Consider the following 21,828-nt stretch of genomic DNA (forward strand, 5'->3'; position numbering starts at 1 on the left):
CCAGCATGGGAGTAGCTCTCTGTGCGACATATGAATAGGTGTATATACGGCAGTGCAGGGGACCATAAAAGAGCGGCTGCATCTATACATTATACAGGAGGATCGCAACGGACCTGGGGCGATCTGTAAATTAGTACAGGTACTACTACTCCCATCGTGGAACAGTTTGTTCCATGCTGGGAGTAGTAGTACTTCCTAAAAAAAAAAGATAAAAATAAAGAAAACATTATTAGTGCCCTGCTACATTTTTAGTATCCTGCCCACATACAGAAATTGATCCCTGTTTAAAAATGTATTAAAATGTCATTTAAATTTCGTTAAATACAATTTTTTCCATCACTACTGTATCTTTATTAATATTTTTTTTTTTAATGGTACCCTACAAAATTTTATTTAACCCCTTAAGGACCAGGCCATTTTACACCTTAAGGATCAGAGCGTTTTTTGCAATTCTGACCACTGTCACTTTAAACATTAATAACTCTGGAATGCTTTTAGTTATCATTCTGATTCCGAGATTGTTTTTTCGTGACATATTCTACTTTAACTTAGTGGTAAAATTTTATGGTAACTTGCATCCTTTCTTGGTGAAAAATCCCAAAATTTGATGAAAAAAATGAAAATTTTGCATTTTTCTAACTTTGAAGCTCTCTGATTGTAAGGAAAATGGATATTCAAAATAAAACATTTTTGGGTTCACATATACAATATGTCTACTTTATGTTTGCATCATAAAATTTATGAGTTTTTACTTTTGGAAGACACCAGAGGGCTTCAAAGTTCAGCAGCAATTTGGAAATTTTTCACAAAATTTTCAAACTCCCTATTTTTCATGGACCAGTTCAGGTTTGAAGTGGATTTGAAGGGTCTTCATATTAGAAATACCCCATAAATGACCCCATTATAAAAACTACACCCCCCAAAGTATTCAAAATGACATTCAATAAGTGTATTAACCCTTTAGGTGTTTCACAGGAATAGCAGAAAAGTGAAGGAGAAAATTCACAATCTTCATTTTTTACACTCGCATGTTCTTGTAAACCCAATTTTTGAATTTTTGCAAGGGGTAAAAAGGAGAAAATTTTTACTTGTATTTGTAGCCCAATTTCTCTCGAGTAAGCACATACCTCATATGTCTATGTTAATTGTTCAGCGGGCGCAGTAGAGGGCTCAGAAGGGAAGGAGCGACAAATGGTTTTTGGGGGGCATGTCACCTTTAGGAAGCCCCTATGGTGCCAGGACAGCAAAAAAAAACCACATGGCATACCATTTTGGAAACTAGACCCCTCGGGGAACATAACAAGGGGTAAAGTGAACCTTAATACCCCACAGGTGATTCACGACTTTTGCATATGTAAAAAATAAAAAAAAATGTTTTACCTAAAATGCTTGGTTTCCCAAAAATGTTACATTTTTAAAAAGGATAATAGCAGAAAATACCCCCCAAAATTTGAAGCCCAATTTCTCCCGATTCAGAAAACACCCCATATGGGGGTGAAAAGTGCTCTGCTGGCGCACTACAGGTCTCAGAAGAGAAGGAGTCACATTTGGCTTTTTGAAAGCAAATTTTGCTCTGGGGGCATGCCGCATTTAGGAAGCCCCTATGGTGCCAGAACCGCAAAAAAAACCCACATGGCATACCATTTTGGAAACCAGACCCCTCGGGGAATGTAAAAAGGGGTAAAGTGAACCTTAATACCCTACAGGTGTTTCACGACTTTTGCATCTGTTAAAAAAAAAAAAAATTCTTACCTAAAATGCTTGGTTTCCCAAAATTTTTACATTTTTAAAAAGGGTAATAGCAGAAAATACCCCCCAAAATTTGAAGCCCAATTTCTCCCGCTTCAGAAAACACCCCATATGGGGGTGAGAAGTGCTCTGCTGGCGCACTACAGGTCTCAGAAGAGAAGGAGTCACATTTGGCTTTTTGAAAGCAAATTTTGCTCTGGGGGCATGCCGCATTTAGGAAGCCCCTATGGTGCCAGGACAGCAAAAAAAACACATGGCATACCATTTTGGAAACTAGACCCCTCGGGGAACGTAACAAGGGGTAATGTGAACCTTAATACCCCACAGGTGATTCACAACTTTTGCATATGTAAAAAAAAAAAAAAAATTTTTTACCTAAAATGTTGGTTTCCCAAAAATACCCCCCATAATTTGTAACACAATTTCTCCCGAGTACGGCGATACCCCATATGTGACCCTAAACTGTTGCCTTGAAATACGACAGGGCTCCAAAGTGAGAGCGCCATGCGCATTTGAGGCCTAAATTAGGGATTGCATAGGGGTGGACATAGGGGTATTCTACGCCAGTGATTCCCAAATAGGGTGCCTCCAGCTGTTGTAAAAGTCCCAGCATGCCTGGACAGTCAGTGGCTATCTGGTAATACTGGGAGTAGTTGTTTTGCAACAGCTGGAGGCTCCGTTTTGGAAACAGTGGCGTACCAGACGTTTTTCATTTTTATTGGGGAGGGGAGGGGGGCTGTGTAGGGGTATGTGTATATGTAGTGCTTTTTACTTTTTATTTTATTTTTTGTGGTAGTGTAGTGTTTTTAGGGTACAGTCGCACGGGCGGGGGGTTCACAGTAGTTACTCGCTGGCAGTTTGAGCAGCGGCAGAAAATTTGCCTCAGCTCAAACTTGCAGCCGGATACTTACTGTAATCCTCCGCCCATGTGAGTGTACCCTGTACATTCACATTGGGGGGGGGGGGGGGGGGGGAACATCCAGCTGTTGCAAAACTACAACTCCCAGCATGTACGGTCTATCAGTGCATGTTGGGAGTTGTAGTTTTGCAACAGCTGGAGGCTCCGTTTTGGAAACGGTGGCGTACCAGACGTTTTTCATTTTTATTGTAGGGGTATGTGTATATGTAGTGTTTTTTTACTTTTTATTTTATTGTGTGGTAGTGTAGTGTTTTTAGGGTACAGTCGCACGGGCGGGGGGTTCACAGTAGTTTCTCGCTGGCAGCTTGAGCTGCAGCAGAAAATTTGCTGCAGCTCAAACTTGCAGCCGGATACTTACTGTAATCCTCCGCCCATGTGAGTGTACCCTGTACATTCACATTGGGGGGGGGGGGGAACATCCAGCTGTTGCAAAACTACAACTCCCAGCATGTACGGTCTATCAGTGCATGCTGGGAGTTGTAGTTTTGCAACAGCTGGAGACACACAGGTTGTGAAACACTGAGTTTGGCAACAAACTCAGTCTTTTGCAACCAGTGTGCCTTCAGCTGTTGCAAAAGCTACAACCCCCAGCATGTACGGACAGTGGAAGGGCATGCTGGGTGTTGTAGTTATGCAACAGCGGGAGGCATACTACTTTGGCTGGGGATGCTGGCGATTGTAGTTATGCAACAGCTGGAGACACACTGGTTTGCTACTTAACTCAGTGTGCCTTCAGCTGTTGCAAAACTACAACTCTCAGCAGTCACCGACAGCCAACGGGCATGCTGGGAGTTGTAGTTATGCAACCACCAGATGCACCACTACAACTCCCAGCATGCACTTAAGCTGTTTGTGCAAGCTGGGAGTTGTAGTTACACAACAGCTGAAGGTACATTTTTCCATAGAAAGAATGTGCCTCCAGCTGTTGCAAAACCATAAGTCCCAGCATGCCCATAAGTGCATGCTGGGAGTTGTGGTGGTCTGCCTCCTCCTGTTGCATAACTACAGCTCCCAGCATGCCCTTTTTGCATGCTGGGAGCTGTTGCTAAGCAACAGCAGGAGGCTGTCACTCACCTCCTGCTGCTGCTTGATCGCCGCACAGGTCAGTCCCGCTGCCGCCGCCGTCGTCGCTCCTGGGGCCCCGATCCCAACATTAACGCCGGGGATCGGGGTCCCCAGCACCAGGGGTGCACGTCCCGCACCCGCTCACGTCCTCCGGAAGAGGGGCGGAGCGGGTGCGGGAGTGACACCCGCAGCAGGCGCCCTGATTCGTCGGCCGGTAATCCAGCCGACGAATCAGGGCGATCGTGAGGTGGCACCAGTGCCACCTCACCCCTGCAGGCTCTGGCTGTTCGGGGCCGTCTCTGACGGCCCCGATCAGCCAGTAATTCCGGGTCACCGGGTCACTGGAGACTCGATTGACCCGTAATCGCCGCAGATCGCTGGACTGAATTGTCCAGCGATCTGCGGCCATCGCCGACATGGGGGGGCATAATGACCCCCCTGGGCGATATGCCGCGATGCCTGCTGAACGATTTCAGCAGGCATCGGGCACCGGCTCCCCTCCGGCTAGCGGCAGGGGGCCGGTAAAGGACAGGACGTACTCCTACGTCCTCGGTCCTTAAGGACTCGGAAACGGGGGCGTAGGAGTACGTCCATTGTCCTTAAGGGGTTAAAAAGGTATCTCCATCATTTTTTTGGATCGCTAAAGTCCAAAAAATAAAAGCTGCCTGCAAAAACGCCAAAGTTAAAACCTACATGTCGTTTTTCTTGGTGTTTTTTTTTTACTCCCACAGACTTATATGGGAGAAAAATGCCACGATTTCAGGGGAAAAAACGCCATAGGCTCAACATGCTGCAACTTTGCAAAATTTCCAAGGAGCTAAAAAAGAGTGAAAAAATGACAAAAGGATAAAAAATATACGCCAAACTGAAAAACGCTAAGTGGAAAATAATTTAGCGATTTCTCATTGATTTACAGCTAACATCTGTCCGCAACGTTTTTTTCAATGAAGAAACTCCATGGGGGCCATTTTGGCATTTTTTTTTGGGGGGGGGGGGGGGGAAATGCACACAAAAAACTGAGTGGAAACTTAGCCTAAAGAAAACACCAGGAAAAACACTATACCCTGAACTACCCTATGTTTAAATTAGAAAACCACACCAAAGCTATGGGGTAGAGGTAGAACTGTAAAACCTTCTACATCAGTAGAAGGTTTCAGGAGTTGTCGCAATGGATAAGAACCTGACACAGGTTGTGCTTTTCTTGGTGCAGAACATAACAAATGCAGCAAGCAAGTTTGGATCTTTCTAGTCGTAAGGCACAAACTTCAATGTTGCTGAAATAGTACTCTCTCACAAAAGGGGAAAAAGAAGCATCCACACAGCCTTCACACTTAATTGGCTTCTCAGACTCGTCTTGCTTTAACTTCTTATCTTTAGCTAACTATGAGCTTTCTTGTCACCTTCTTTTGCAAATTGCCATTCCTTTTCTTGGCTTCCCATGTGTCTGAGTCTTTTACACCTGGTGAGACTGTCATCTTCTGACCCTGCTCATCACATTGGCTACAGCTTCGCCCCTTGACGAAGCCTCTGCAAAACATGCGGTGGGGTTTGTAGGTGCATGGTTGTAGACAGCACACATGTCTCTTTATGTAGGTATCATTTGGTCACTGTTCATCAATGGAAAGGCCTGCGCAGCTGGCCTGTAATTGTGGGAGGAGCGGGATGGCTATAAGAACCCACGGCTCTCCCCCTTCTATGACGCCGTGGGTTCTTCGCTACGTCAGCTGACACGCATCAGCTGACCGGAAGTGGGCAGACGTCTTCCTCGTTCGGGTCCTCGCCGTTTGCGATCATCTAAACGTGAGTAGCTGGGACGCTGGGGGTTGTGCCGTGAGGCTTCCTGGTCGCATGGATGACCGGTGAACGGCCCGGCTTCCCCCCAGCTATCCTCGCATGATGTTCGTCTTATTCCTAATCGTCCGGGGTACGGTCCCGGTGTACTGGCCTACTCTGCCAGCCCACCTGCCTTACAGTCCATCCGCATTCTCCCCATACCTCTCGGCCGCCCTACTCTCTCACCCCCCCTCCCCTTTTACCTCACACACAAAAAAAAAAAAAAAAAAAATGTATAGAGAGGGGTTTATATATATTTAACCCACCTTAGTGCTATAAGCATCTTAGGTTCCCCGCAGCTATTAGCAGGGGAGTCATATATAATAAACAAAGATAGTGTTATAATTATTATGTGTTCACCACAGCACTACGCAGGGGGGTTAGGCTCTAGGGCGGCCAGGGTATTCATGGCGGTTACGTTACCAACGCTACCTAACAGGTCCCCCATAGGGCTGCGGTGGACTCCTTAAGGTGGCCGGGCAGTCAACTTCCTAGTTTTCCTCCCGGCTTACTAATACCCCCTCCGTATGTACTAGTACGCTGTTCATACCGCAGGTTATATGCACTTGCTGTCATCTTTCTCTTATCTCAGCCCTCCATTATATTCTATTCGCATTCCGTACGTTCACGCATTCAATCTCATGTGTGTTGTCTCTCATGCTCAGGTGATTAGTATTTACGCCTTCTGATGCTTGTTAAGTTTAAACTGATTTTCATGAGTCTCTGTTTGTTAGGTTCATCAACTCGTCTTTACACCGCAGACCAAACCAGTTAATTCGGTAGGTTAGACTTTTGTACGTCCTGATGTTACCTGTCTAGAGTTCATTGGTAGCCATGTGTATGTAGCTTCTAGTCTTGCCAGTTTATGGTCCTTGGGGTTCCCTGTCCCTGTCTTTTGATCTTATCTGTTGTTTAGGTGGTGCCGCGGTTCAGTTGGTAGTTCCAGATATATTTCCTAGTTGGTGTTAGTCTCCCGCCAGGCACGCAATTGTTTCATCAGGCAATTTGTATTATCTGCCAAGGTACGTAGTCAGCCCGTGTTAGAAGTTTCTTTGGTGATATATGTGCTATGCTATAATTAAGTTTCTTCACAACAATCAGTTCCCGCCGGAATACTGCAATTACACTGTTCATAAGTCTCCGGCCTTCACGCTGCCTGTATCCTTTCTCAAAATCCGAAAAGTAGTTCACTGGGACATAAGGTCCAGTTAAGAGTCGCTTCTTCGGGTAAGAATTATTTTATTATCCAAGTAAGCACCTCATGAACCTGACACGTCTTCAGGTTGTGTTTACTTGTGTTGTCGGTGCACCTCTTTTACGTTATAGTCACGTTCTCGAAAATTTGATTTTCACGATGTTCAGGGTTTTCATGGTGTTTGTATTAACTTTCGCGCTTACCTCTGGGTTCTCACTTATCTAGACTCAGTCACGCATACAATTCTCGTCCAATACGTCGTCGGGTACCTTCCCTGTCTTGGTTTAATAAGTTGTTTCGTCATTGCCCGAGTAATCACCTATAAACCCGTCACACTCTCGTGATTGCTTGCATTGTCGTTGCACTCCTTTTTTTCGTATAGTCATGTTATAAATAAAAAAAAATAAAAAAATAAAAAAATAATGTACTTTATGTTGTTATAGGTTGATATGGTACTCGTGTAAACGTTTCGCACTCATCACCGGGCACATACTCGTCTAGGCCCGTTACGCATACGTTTCCCGTCTGACACTCCTTTGGTTGCTCTCCCTCTGTTCTGGTTAAGTGTCGTACGTCGTTGTTCAAGTAATCACCTCATGAACCTAACACGTTTTTAGGTTGTGATTGCTTGTGTTGTCGCAGCATTTCTTTTCTGTGTAGTCTCCTTCCTCAAGATGCTCTTCATGGTGTTCTAGGTTGTTAAGGTACTCATATAACGTTTCGCACTTGCCACCGGGCACATACTTGTCTAGGTCCGGTCACGTATACGATTCCCATCCGACACGTTTTCGCTTACTCTCTCTCTGTCCTGGTGTTTCACGATCATCTTTGTTTAGATAAAGTGTGGTATCTTGGTAGTTAACTCCTTAGTCGTAGCTTGTTGCAAACAGGTTACTTAGCATCGGTTTGGATTATTTTCCAGGATGTCGCACGCGTCAGACATTGAGGATTCTGCTTCGGTTTTGGAGAATGCAGCCAGAGGTTCCGATCAAGCTAGTGTCCCTTCCCTGAGAACATGGACTATTCCAAAATTGACGGCTGAGCTAGTTAGAAGGGGCATCCCCTTCCCGGCTTCTGCCCGTAAAGCGGAATTATATAGGATCCTCACTGCAGACTCCACCGGACACAGCAGTGAAGAAGTTTCCATGTCCACCATTCAAACTTCTCTTACTCAGTTACATGCCGCTATTAATAATCTAACCTCTGATGTCAGTGACATGCGAAGTAGAATGAATGCCATGGAGTCCAGAAATACTGCAGGCACTTCTACCCCGGTTCCAACTCCTACTGTGCCATCTTCTCATGCCAGTATTTCAGGTACGCCATCTGCTGTCCCCAACATTTCGCCAGCCCATTTTATTCCTGCCCATATTAGGAAAGAGATCTTGGAAGGCAAGGATGTTAATCTGGCATCTTTGCTTATAGCGACTCATGATCTAAACGAAAATAAGACCATAGCCTGCGGAGATGTCTCCGTAGTCCTTAAATCCAAAGATGCCAGATTAAATAAGAAGCTCACCTTGTCCGAGTTCATTATGGCGTTCAGCATCTTCCGGGACGTCATATGTTCGGCCAAACCAGACAGGAGGGAAGAATTAGATCAGTACCTCTACAAAATCACTGAATTAAGCCACAAATTTGGTGGGTATTCGTTCTACGAATACCACAAGTCTTTCTCGGCCAAAGCTGCTGCCGCCCTAAGCCAGTATAACTTCAGCGTTAATTGGGCTATTGTAGACACTGAATTATACTGCAACCACTTCTCAGGGCTTAAACTCCCAGGGTGCGCCTTTTGCCATTCTTCCTTTCACACCACAGACTGGTGTGCCTCAGTCACTTCACAAGCTCCTCCAGAAACACCCAGCACGTCTAGATCTGCCCAACCTAGAGGTCCTAAGGTATCCGGTCTTACAGATAAGCTAGGCAGAGCCATAGTCTTCTTAGGAAAATCACAAATATGCAACAACTTTAACTACACTTCCTGCACTTACAGCCAGTGCCGCCTACTGCATATCTGCTCAGTCTGTTTTAGGGCTCATCCCAAGACCACGTGCAGCCAAAAATCGGAGAAGTCCTGACTAGCGGTGGTGGATTCGGACCTCTTGGGCCGTTTTCTACAGGGTCACCCAGACCAGTCTTTTGCCAGACACCTAGTCGCTGGCTTCCAGCAGGGTTTCCATGTCGGTTTCGTGGCCCTGCCGCAGATGACCCATGAGTGCGATAATCTAGCCTCCGCTACATCAGACCCAGACTCAGTTTCTACCCTTATACAGACTGAACTAGATAAGGGATTTATTATTGGCCCTTTTGTTGAATCACCTTTTGACATATATAGAGTCAGCCCTATAGGCTTAGCGACGGGCAAATTCAATAATAAAAAGCGATTAATTTATGATTTGTCTGCCCCCTATTCTTCTACAATCCCGAGTCTTAATGCACTTATTCCCGCCGATGAATTTGCCCTTAAGTATTCTTCTGTCGACGAGGCCATAGCTATCATATTGAGCCTGGGGCGGGGAGCTTGGTTATCTAAGGCGGACATATCTGATGCCTTCAAGCTCCTCCCAATCATGCCTCAACAATGGCAATGGCATGGTCTTCGCTGGCGGAACTTGTACTATTTCGCTACCAAGCTAACCTTTGGTGCACGCAGCAGTCCATGGTTATTTAACCGTTTTGCTTCAGCTCTCCACTGGATACTGGAAAATCGGTTTGAGTGTAATCACGTCATTCATTATCTCGACGATTTTCTGTTAATCGAGTCTCCCAATGCCTCGCCCAGGGATCTACAGGTTCTCCGAGCAGTCTTTGACTCTCTCGGGGTCCCAGTGTCTCCCGCTAAAACAGAAGGTCCCTCCAGGGTCATCACATTTCTAGGCATTGAGCTCGATTCTCAGAAAATGGAAGCCAGACTTCCTGAAGCTAAACTCGTGAGGATTAGAACCGCCATACATAGGCTTAGGGAACGCCCCTACATTTCCAAGGTTGAGTTACAATCCATCCTGGGGATGTTAAATTTCGCTATGCGTATCATCCCCCAGGGACGCACTTTCATATCTCGCCTCTTGGCCTTATTACCGTCAGCCTCTGAGCAAAGTAGTCTAATACATCTAGATTGCCAAGCTTTAGCAGATTTAGCTATGTGGGAGTCGTTTTTGCACAATTGGAACGGCATTTCATTTTTTATCCCTAGCATTGGGAACGAATCGCCCATGGTTTTTTCCGACGCTGCCTCTTCAACGGGTTTCGCTGCTATCTGGGGCAATCATTGGTTCGCCGGCCCTTGGCCACCCGAGATCACCCAGATTGAAGGCTTCATAAGGAGTTCGGCAGCCTTTGAACTGTACCCGATAGTAGCCGCTGCTCAGTTGTGGGGTCCAGCTTGGAACAGGACCACTGTTCTTTTCGTGTCCGATAATGCCGCTACCGTAGATATTCTACTGAAGGGTAGGTCTAGATGCCCTATCATCATGAGTTTAGCTAGACGATTAGTTTGGCTATCCCTACATCATACATTTACTTTCACATGTGCTCACATTGGAGGTATCCAGAATATTGCTGCAGATGCCTTATCTAGGAACAACCTCTCACATTTCTTTCAGGTGATGCCGGAAGCCGATTCCATAGGGGCGCAAGTTCCCCCGTTCCATTCACTAGTCATGAATTGAACCAGCATCTTCGGATAGCCAAACGTTTGGTCAGTGATTCCTTGTCTTCAAATACACGAAAAATCTATGGTACGGCATGGAACTCATTCTCCAAATTCAGATCCGAGCATGCCGAGGGCGACAAGATTTCAGTTCCTTTCCTTTTAGCATATATTGGGTTTTGCCATACCACACTGCATTTATCACACAATACTATTAGGAGTTATCTAGCCGGTATCCAACACCATCTGTCCTTAACCAATACCTGTAGTTATTCTATATTCTCTTCCCGCCTGGTGAAGTCCGCTCTGAAGGGCATCCTCAAGAAGGAAGTCCCTCGCAGCCCAGTCAGACAACCAATCACAGGCAACATGTTCAGGCAGTTGTCCGACTTGTTAGATTCCGCACCGTTGGGTTTCCATGATAGCCTCACATTAAAAGCGGCCATGTACCTTGCCTATTATGGGTTTCTCAGACCGGGTGAGTGTACTGCTCGGTCCGTTAACGCACCCTTTCTTAAGGTCAGTCAGCTGTCTTATGTTTCTGATCGTTTCGAACTGTCCCTCACTCAGACCAAGACCTCGTCCCCGGGTCAATCCGTGACTGTCCGATTTTTCCCCACTGCGCACAAATGGTGTCCTGTCACGGTCCTCCGTGATTTGCTGAATGCCTGTGTTAACCCATCTGCTGATGACCCTTTGCTCCGTTTCAGATCCAATCCATTAACTACTTCTCAGTTCATCAAACATATACGCATTCTGGTCAGGTCGCTGGGAGGAGACCCGACCTCATTATCTGGTCACTCCTTCCGTATTGGCGCAGCTACAGCCGCTTCTAAGCACGGGGTCCCAGCTCACGTAATCAAGAAGTTAGGACGTTGGAAATCCGGATGCTACATGCAGTATATCCCTAACCCTCGCAAAGAAATGGCTAGCGCATTCCAGTCTCTTGTGTTGTAATCTGCAATAAACAAATGTTTGTTTAAAACCGGGTTTTGCCCTCTTTTCCTGGCATATTCTTCACGCCGCAGTTATGGCACACTTCAGACTGCTTAGTTGAGGATGATAGGTTATTGGTTACAGTTGGTTGTTAGGTTAGTGTTAGGGTTTTACGCATTTCGCTCATGTAGCAACGACCACAAATGGAAAGGCCTGCGCAGCTGGCCTGTAATTGTGGGAGGAGCGGAATGGCTATAAGAACCCACGGCTCTCCCCCTTCTATGACGCCGTGGGTTCTTCGCTCCCACCCGCCCCCCCCCTTCTTTTCATTTCATCACATTTACCACAGGGTATGCCCTCTTTTCCTGGCATATTCTTCACGCCGCAGTTATGGCACACTTCAGACTGCTTAGTTGAGGATGATAGGTTATTGGTTACAGTTGGTTGTTAGGTTAGTGTTAGGGTTTTACGCATTTCGCTCATGTAGCAACGACCACAATTGTGTGTTATTCTTTGCCCAGCCTTTCCTTTGGTTCTGTTTTTTCTTTCTTGTGACTCACCGACCTGTCCTCTACTTTCGTGTGCATAGTAATACCATCATCTTATCTTCTGTACCTGTAACCTTAGTGCCATATCTCTATTTTGTGTCTTTTTATTGATGTTTTTATATATTTTTGTACCTATAAAGAAATATGTTTTGTACATGACTTGGTAACTGTTGTTTATATTTGGGGATTGATATATATTGTATCCCAGCTCTTTGGAGTAATTGAATTACAATTTGTAACATTAGCAAAATGGCCAAAAAGTCCAAGGGAGTGAAGACTTATGCAAGGCATATATGGCATATTACAACAGGTATTCAGGGCACACAAGAATAATACAATCACACATAGGTAAACAGAGCAAGGAAAAAGCACATAATGAGCTATTACAACCAGGAAACCCCGACTTTACTCATGGGGACCCCCGTGCGCTCACAGATTTTATTATATTTAATATAGACTTTATGGAACATGGGATCACAGTAATTTTACCCATCAAACTGCTATAATACAGTAAACAATAAGATATTGTCTCACGGTGGATGAAAGCTATTGAAAGTTTATTTAGAAGTAGAAAGTACAAATTTAAAGACATTTTTGAGAGAAATAAGACAAAAATAATTCACAAACAGAAAACCTGGCTCACTGCTCATTGCTTGGAACTTTTATGGCTGATTTCTGGCTGTCTTTCATTGAGGAAGTCTCCTTACAATTTACATGTCAACATTGATAAAATGAAACCTAAAAACATATAATCAACATATAATCAACTGTGCAAGGCATTTTATTGTCTAAAAGAATAACTCTCAAAAACAACTGGATCCATTTAATTTTTTCCCTCAGTACCCTAGTATGGCAAAGAACAAAGCAACGAAATTCTTTAGAGCACCCATCTGTTTACACCTATCTCTCCTCTGACAAATAAAGGGGTGTCCTATTTGCGGGTCCATTCACTCAGATGACTAGATACAGACAAGGGTTGTTCTCTATGAACAATCTTTTTTTTCTTTTAAAGATACCCAAAAAAGAGTTTACTAAAGAGTCTATCCTGTTTCCAAGATTTACAGATGTTGCATTTGCTTTTTTCTTTGGTGACCCATAAAGTACATTTAAATAGATTTAATTGAATTGTGAGTCAGAGATAAGTATTGTAGGTAAACGAAAAATTGTTATTGCAGTAAATATCTGACTTAAATGGGTAATCCGTTGCTAAACTTCTTATCCCCTATCCAAAGAATAGGGGAAAAGATGCCTGATCGTGGGGGTTTGGCGGCTGGGACCCCCCGTGATCTCCGTGCAGACACTGGACATTCTGATGTCACACCATGCTCACTTGTTATATCACACCAGTCCCCCCTGTTACTTCACACCACGCCCCTATTTTAACCAAATAGAGACTAATTAAAGGGGTACTCCGCCCCAAGACATCTTATACCCTATCCAAAGTATAGGGGATAAGATGTCTGATCGCGGGGGGTCCGGCCGCTGGGAACCCTCCCCCATGATCTCAAGGCCGGCGCCATGGTGTTCAGAACACGGAAGCTTGGAGCTTCCGTGTTCGTGATGTAGCACAACGCCCCTTCAATTCATGTTTACAGGAGGGGGCGTGGCAGCTGACACGCCCTTTCCCATAGACATGAAGGGAGGGGCGTGGCTTGATGTCACGACCTCCCGAACCCACCGTTCTGAACATAATATTCAGAATGCCAGGTGTCTGCACAGAGATCGTGGGGGTCCCAGTGGCCAGACCCCCCACAATCATAAATCTTATCCCCTATCGTTTGGATAAGGGATAAGATGTTTAGCAAAATAAGTACCCCTTTCATATATTCCTGGCTAGCCCGAGCGTGCATACATAAGAATAGTGTTGATTATTCAAACAGTATCATCAATTTTCTAAATTCAGATCATAATCTAGAAGGCTTCTAGTATTATATGATTTTTATTTTATCTCTAACATTTATTACCATATAATTTATCTTCAGCATATTATCATAAAAGTGTTGTTTCTATATATTTGTCTTATTAAACTTTTGTAACATATTTCTTCATTGGATCCTCTTCCCATTCACTCAGTGTAGAAAGTTTTTGGCTGGTGGCATCATTAATAGGCCATCCCCAGGCCTTGAAGAATGGAACCAGGTTTTTGTTGACTGCTTGAGAGAATTTTTCTGCCCACAGGTTCATCTTAACAGTCTTGTCATTACTGACCTTGGACATGGTCTGATAATCTAAGAAAACTTGCTTGAATGGATCCCAACCAAAGCCCTCTTGTAGCTGAAACAATGAAGACAAGATGCTGTACATTAATATTCTGTCTATGCAAGAATGAATGATGAAAATGTTTTAATATAACGTATGGAAATGTACAGCTGATCGGCAGTATTGGTATGTGAAAGGCAGAAATGTAAATGTACTTAAATGGGTATTCTAGGAAAAAACATTTTTTTTTTTTTTTATATCAACTGGCTCCAGAAAGTTAAACAGATTTGTAAATGACTTCTATTAAAAAATCTTAATCCTTCCAATAATTGTCAGCTGCTGAAGTTGAGTTGTTCTTTTCTTTCTGGCAACAGTGCTCTCTGCTGACATCTCTGCTTGTCTCGGGAACTGCACAGAGTAGAAGAGGTTTGCTATGGGGATTTGCTTCTACTCTGGACAGTTCCTGAGACAGGTGTCATCAGAGAGCACTTAGACAGAAAAGAACAACTCAACTTCAGCAGCTCGTAGGTACTGAAAGGATTAAGATTTTTTAATAGAAGTAATTTACAAATCTGTTTAACTTTCTGGAGCCAGTTGATATATATATATATTCTTGGATAACCCCTTTAACAGTGTACAGTATAAACAGAATCAGATTATTTTGCAGATGACTGTTTACCCTTCCCCTAATGATACAATTAAAAATGTAACATATAACGATGAACCTTTGGTTATCTACATATCTAATTGATCTGCTAGTCTTTACTCCCAGAGAGAAATAGGGTCGGAACAATGCAGTAATAGAAGAATAAAATTCCAACATTTGTTACTAAGGCTAAGATCACATCTGCATTTATGTCCTCTGCTTCACTTCCGTTTGTCAGGTCTGTTTATGAGTCAGTAAAATGTAACTGAACTGATCCCATTGATTTTAATGGGTAATTTTTATCATCAGTTCATCTTAGTTTACATCAGTTCAGTTTTTTAATGGCCTGAAAAACGGGGCATGCACTATTTTTTCCTCTGTTAAAAAAAAAAATGGACAAATGGAACTTAAACGTCTGTTAAAAAAAGTTATATTGAAGTCCAGGGTGACAGATGCAAAGAATATGCGCATAAAGCTTTTGTAAATTAGTTTGGGATAGACATTCTGCCAGCAAAAGAGAACCAAACCCTACTCTCCTCTCCTACTCTCCAATTCTTGATCATAAACCTTTTAGAGTTTCCTGTACTCAGGAAAGGAGGAGTCTGGAAGTAGTTTGAAAAGAATGGATAAAAACTGTTTTAAAAAAAACTGATGCAAACTGATACAAACGTCTGTTAGGGTGCATTAACGCCACAATTTAGTCATATGGCAACCAGATCGGGTGGGAGAATTTAAAAGCTGCTGCCGTATCCCCACCAAGGTGGGCCTGTTGAAGGGCAACTATCGCGAGAAACGGACCGTAGCCCCGAAATACACCCCTGTTTAGCATCTAACCGCACTGATGTAACAAGATCTACTGAATAAAGAACACTAAAGCATCAAATGGTGAGTGCCCTGCACTTCTTTTCTCGTTGTGGATGAAGATTTGTAAATTACTATTAAAAAATCTTAATCCTTCCAGTACTTATTAGCGGCTGTATACTACAGAGGAAATTCTTTTCTTTTTGGATTTCTTTTCTGTCACGACCACAGTGCTTTCTGCTGACACCTCTGTCCATATCAGGAACTGTCCAAAGCAGGAGAAAATCCCCATAGCAGACATATGCTGCTCTGGACAGTTCCTAAAATGGACAGAGGGGTCAGCAGAGAGCACTGTGGTCATGACAGTGAAGAAATACAAAAAGAAAAGAATTACCTCTGTAGTATACAGCAGCTGATAAATACCGGAGGTAATTTACAAATATGTTTAACTTTTTGGCATCAGTTGATCAAAAAAAAAAAAGTTTTCCACCGGAATACCCCTTTAACAACATGAATGGACCAGAACTGGATGGATCTCAAACACAGATGTGAACTAAGTCTATGGGTGCATTCACACCACGTTTTGAACATACGGGTGCCGGATCCGGCGGGGGGAGGGGCAAACCGGGCGCTCCCGTACCCCGGCCGGATCAGCCCGTGACTCCATTTTCTTTAATGACCCGACCGGAGTCAAACGGTGACTCCGGTCGGCTCAGTTTTGACCCGTATGCGGTTTCCTGACCGGACCCAAAACTGTAGTTTACTACGGTTTTAGTTCCGGTCCAAAACCGCATACGGGTCAAAACTGAGCTGACCGCAGACACTGTTTGACTCCGGTCGGGTCATTAAAGTAAATGGAGTCACGGGCTGATCCGGCTGGGGTATGGGAGCGCCCGGTTTACCCCTCCCCCCGCCGGTTCCGGCACCCGTATGTACAAAACGTGGTGTGAATGCACCCTAAGTTCACATCAGTGTTGTGCTCTGTACCATTCGATGTCTGTTCAGCTTTTTTCCCCGACAGAACAGGCACAGAACGGGTCAGAGCACAAATGACACTTCAGGGTGTGATGGATCTTGTTGACTTTGAATGGGCTCCATCAGGGTTCCGGCAGTTGACGGTTGTTTTGCAGGAGTTTAGTGGAGAAAAAAATTACTGCTTGCAATATTTTTTTTTCTGCTGAAGTCCTATAGTTTTAATAGACTTAGCCAGCAGAGCTCCTCTGGACAGAGCACAAAACTAATGTGAACCCAGCCTTCACATTCACATATGCGTATGTTTGCTGCAGATATGCTGCAGATTTGCTGCTGCAGATTTTGCTGCCCATTGACTATAATGGACAGCACAATCTGCTGAACCAAATCTGCAGCAGAAAATATGCACATGTGAATGCCCCCTTAGCCTTAGATAAGAGTGCTACAGTTTTTTTTTTTTTTTTTTTATCTTTGACATTGTTTAGACTAATATTTCTTTTGCACCTTTAGGTTAATTGAAACATTGTTTAGTCCCACTGGAGTATTGTAACAGTTAAGCTTGCAGATTAAGGAAAATCAATAAAAACTAAATGGAAAAAAAAAACTTCCATTCATTGAAGGTAGTCTGTCAGCAGTTTTATGCTGCTCAAACCACAGGCAGCATTAAAGTGTACCTGTCGGATCCCACAAAAAAACTAAAATGGGATATGTTACTCAGTACCTCATCCTGATCATGTACATATAACTTTTTTGTCTCTGTCACCCATATTTCACTAATATAGCATATTACAGCTGCTCAATGTCTTTTCAATTGTCTCAAAGGGAGGGGGCATGTGCTTCTCTTGCCTGCACTGTAATGACTCCTCCCCCTCCCTCACTCTGACTCACTGCTCTTGTAGGAGAATGGCAGCCCCACTCTGTAACCCTTTCCTCTCTGGATTTATGCTGTACACACACAATGATTATTGGAGATTGCCTGTACTCTACCACCAAAGACAATATGGTGAGTGTATAGCTTACATCTTCCTCTGTCATTCCTGTGTGTCATCCTTAGGCAGTCCTGTAATGCTGGGATTTGTAGTTTTGAAATAGTTTGAGGTACAGTGTTTGGATAACACTTATTTACTGCAGTGTTTCCTTCAGCTATGTGTGTTTACAGTTTTGCAAAACTGCAACTCCCAGCATACCCAGACATCCTTTGAATGTCCAGGCATGCTTGGAGTTATAGTTTTGAAACAGCTGGAGCCACATGTTTGGTAAAACTCTGTGTTAAAGCAGTGTTGCTGCAAGCTGTGTTCCTCCTGCAGCCTTGTCAATCAGCCATTTTGTGTCCATGACCCTTAGACATGCTCATGCTGCTGTGGGACTCATCAGTGTCCCAGGAGGAAGGGGGCGCCCTAGTGGTTGGATTTTTGAAGGCAGTTTTCTTTAATAAAAGGTGAAAATTTATTATAGAAGTATGTTAGAAAAATTATTGTTTTGCCCAGATGTACCACATATAAAACGTTTTTATATCTGACAGTAAATTACTTCTATTAAAAAAATCTTAATCCTTACAATACTTATCAGCTACTGTATACTGTCACGATGCCGGCTGGCAGGTAGTGGATCCTCTGTGCCAGAGAGGGATTGGCGTGGACCGTGCTAGAGGATCGGTTCTAAGTCACTACTGGTTTTCACCAGAGCCCGCCGCAAAGCGGGATGGTCTTGCTGCGGCGGTAGTGACCAGGTCGTATCCCCTAGCAACGGCTCAACCTCTCTGGCTGCTGAAGATAGGCGCGGTACAAGGGAGTAGACAGAAGCAAGGTCGGACGTAGCAGAAGGTCGGGGCAGGCAGCAAGGATCGTAGTCAGGGGCAACGGCAGAAGGTCTGGAATCACAGGCAAGGAACACACAAGGAACGCTTTCACTGGCACTAGGGCAACAAGATCCGGCGAGGGAGTGAAGGGGAAGTGAGGTGATATAGGGAAGTGCACAGGTGTAAACACTAATTGGAACCACTGCACCAATCAGCGGTGCAGTGGCCCTTTAAATCGCAAAGACCCGGCGCGCGCGCGCCCTAGGGAGCGGGGCCGCGCGCGCCGGGACAGAACTGACGGGGAGCGAGTAAGGTACGGGAGCCGGGGTGCGCATCGCGAGCGGGCGCTACCCGCATCGCGAATCGCATCCCGGCCGGAGGTAGTAACGCAGCGCCCCGGGTCCGTGGAACCGACCGGGGCGCTGCAGTGAGGGAAGTGTAGCGAGCGCTCCGGGGAGGAGCGGGGACCCGGAGCGCTCGGCGTAACAGTACCCCCCCCCTTGGGTCTCCCCCTCTTCTTGGGGCCTGAGAACCTGAGGATCAGACTTTTGTCCAGGATATTGTCCTCAGGTTCCCAGGACCTCTCTTCTGGACCACAACCCTCCCAATCCACTAAAAAAAAAGTTCTTCCCCTGACCTTTTTAGAGGCCAAAATCTCTTTGACAGAGAAGATGTCCGAGGAGCCGGAAACAGGAGTGGGAGGAACAGATTTAGGAGAAAAACGGTTGAGGATGAGAGGTTTAAGAAGAGAGACGTGAAAGGCATTAGGGATACGAAGAGAAGGAGGAAGAAGAAGTTTGTAAGAGACAGGATTAATTTGACACAAAACTTTAAAAGGACCAAGATAGCGTGGTCCCAACTTATAGCTCGGGACACGGAAACGGACATATTTAGCGGAGAGCCATACCTTGTCTCCAGGGGAAAAAATGGGAGGAGCTCTTCTTTTCTTATCTGCGAATCTCTTCATGCGAGAAGAAGCCTGTAAGAGAGAATTTTGGGTCTCTTTCCATATGGTGGAAAGATCACGAGAAATTTCATCCACAGCGGGCAGACCAGAGGGCAAGGGGGTAGGGAGGGGGGGAAGAGGGTGACGGCCGTACACCACGAAAAACGGAGATTTGGAGGAAGATTCAGAGATTCTGAAATTATACGAGAATTCGGCCCAAGGTAGAAGATCTGCCCAGTCATCCTGGCGGGAGGAAACAAAATGTCGTAAATAGTCACCCAAGATCTGGTTAATTCTCTCTACTTGTCCATTAGATTGAGGATGGTATGCAGAAGAAAAATTTAATTTAATCTTGAGTTGTTTACAGAGAGCCCTCCAGAATTTAGACACAAATTGGACGCCTCTATCCGAGACGATCTGTGTAGGCAACCCGTGAAGACGAAAAATGTGTACAAAAAATTGTTTAGCCAACTGAGGCGCTGAAGGAAGACCAGGAAGAGGGATGAAATGTGCCATTTTGGAGAATCGATCAACGACCACCCAAATAACAGTGTTGCCATGGGATGGGGGTAAGTCAGTAATAAAATCCATACCAATCAGAGACCAAGGTTGTTCGGGGACAGGTAGAGGATGAAGAAAACCAGCGGGCTTCTGGCGAGGAGTCTTATCCCGGGCACAGATAGTGCAGGCTCGCACAAAGTCCACCACATCAGTCTCTAGAGTCGGCCACCAATAGAAGCGAGAGATGAGTTGCACAGATTTCTTGATGCCCGCATGACCTGCGAGATGGGAGGAGTGACCCCATTTGAGGATCCCAAGGCGTTGGCGTGGAGAAACAAAGGTTTTTCCTGGAGGAGTTTGCCTGATGGAGGCTGGAGAAGTGGAAATCAGGCAGTCAGGAGGAATGATGTGTTGAGGAGAGAGTTCAATTTCAGAGGCATCTGAGGAACGAGAGAGAGCATCGGCCCTAATGTTTTTATCAGCAGGCCGAAAGTGAATTTCAAAATTAAATCGGGCAAAGAACAGAGACCACCTGGCCTGACGAGGATTCAGCCGTTGGGCAGACTGGAGGTAGGAGAGGTTCTTGTGATCGGTGTAAATAATAACTGGAAATCTTGATCCCTCCAGCAGATGCCTCCATTCCTCAAGTGCTAATTTAATGGCTAGAAGCTCTCGATCCCCGATGGAGTAGTTCCTCTCCGCCGGAGAGAAGGTCCTGGAAAAAAAACCACAAGTAACAGCATGCCCGGAAGAGTTTTTTTTGTAGAAGGACAGCTCCAGCTCCCACTGAGGAGGCATCAACCTCCAATAGGAAGGGTTTAGATGGGTCAGGTCTGGAGAGCACGGGAGCCGAAGAAAAGGCAGACTTGAGTCGTTTAAAGGCGTCTTCCGCTTGAGGAGGCCAAGACTTGGGATCGGCATTTTTTTTTGTTAAAGCCACAATAGGAGCCACAATGGTAGAAAAATGTGGAATAAATTGCCTGTAATAATTGGCGAACCCCAAAAAACGTTGGATGGCACGGAGTCCGGAGGGGCGTGGCCAATCTAAGACGGCAGAGAGTTTATCTGGGTCCATTTGTAGTCCCTGGCCAGAGACCAAGTATCCTAGAAAAGGAAGAGATTGGCATTCAAACAGACATTTCTCTATTTTGGCATAGAGTTGATTATCACGAAGTCTCTGAAGAACCATACGGACATGCTGGCGGTGTTCTTCAAGATTGGCAGAAAAAATCAGGATATCGTCCAGATATACAACAACACAGGAGTATAGTAGATCACGAAAAATTTCATTAACAAAGTCTTGGAAGACGGCAGGGGCGTTGCATAGACCAAAGGGCATGACCAGATACTCAAAGTGTCCATCTCTGGTGTTAAATGCCGTTTTCCATTCATCCCCCTCTCTGATGCGGATGAGATTATAAGCACCTCTTAAGTCCAGTTTGGTAAAAATATGGGCACCTTGGAGACGATCAAAGAGTTCAGAGATGAGGGGTAGGGGGTAGCGGTTCTTAACCGTGATTTTATTAAGACCGCGGTAGTCAATGCAAGGACGTAGAGAGCCATCTTTTTTGGACACAAAGAAAAATCCGGCTCCGGCAGGAGAGGAGGATTTACGGATAAAGCCCTTTTTTAAATTTTCTTGGACGTATTCAGACATGGCAAGAGTCTCTGGGACGGACAGAGGATAGATTCTGCCCCGGGGTGGAGTAGTGCCCGGGAGGAGGTCAATGGGACAATCATAAGGCCTGTGAGGAGGTAGAGTCTCAGCTTGTTTTTTGCAAAAAACGTCCGCAAAGTCCATATAGGCCTTAGGGAGACCGGTTACATGAGGAAGCACAGGGACACGGCAAGGTTTACTGGGAACCGGTTTTAAGCAGTCCTTGGAACAAGAGGGCCCCCAACTCTTGATCTCCCCAGTGGACCAATCCAGGATTGGGGAATGGAGTTGAAGCCAGGGAAGTCCAAGAAGGATTTCAGAAGTGCAATTGGGGAGAACCAACAGTTCAATCCTCTCGTGATGAGATCCGATGCACATTAGAAGGGGCTCCGTGCGGAAACGTATAGTACAGTC

At 45.0% G+C, this 21,828-nt stretch overlaps 2 protein-coding genes across 6 annotated transcripts in view; one reads left to right on the forward strand and one right to left on the reverse strand.

Moving 5' to 3' along the window:
• Positions 1-8,965: 8,965 nt before the first annotated feature.
• LOC130367424 (uncharacterized) lies at positions 8,966-10,429 on the forward strand. Its single transcript, XM_056569841.1, has one exon. It carries the CDS (start codon positions 8,966-8,968, stop codon positions 10,427-10,429), a length of 1,464 nt encoding a protein of 487 aa, XP_056425816.1.
• A 2,006-nt stretch (positions 10,430-12,435) lies between these two features.
• The window catches only part of LOC130368784 (TRPM8 channel-associated factor homolog), a 64,033-nt gene continuing 54,640 nt past the window's right edge, over positions 12,436-21,828 (reverse strand). For 3 of the 5 annotated variants that reach the window (XM_056572994.1, XM_056572996.1, XM_056572997.1), the window contains exon 8: positions 12,436-14,168. In XM_056572994.1, the coding sequence (XP_056428969.1) occupies positions 13,917-14,168 (252 nt within the window). In that variant the 3' untranslated portion in view covers positions 12,436-13,916. The remainder of the gene's footprint in view (positions 14,169-21,828) is intronic. The other 2 variants (XM_056572998.1, XR_008892568.1) reach the window with 2 other exon arrangements.

The sequence above is a fragment of the Hyla sarda genome, chromosome 4, assembly GCF_029499605.1.
Source record: "Hyla sarda isolate aHylSar1 chromosome 4, aHylSar1.hap1, whole genome shotgun sequence".
Classification (NCBI taxonomy): domain Eukaryota; kingdom Metazoa; phylum Chordata; class Amphibia; order Anura; family Hylidae; genus Hyla; species Hyla sarda.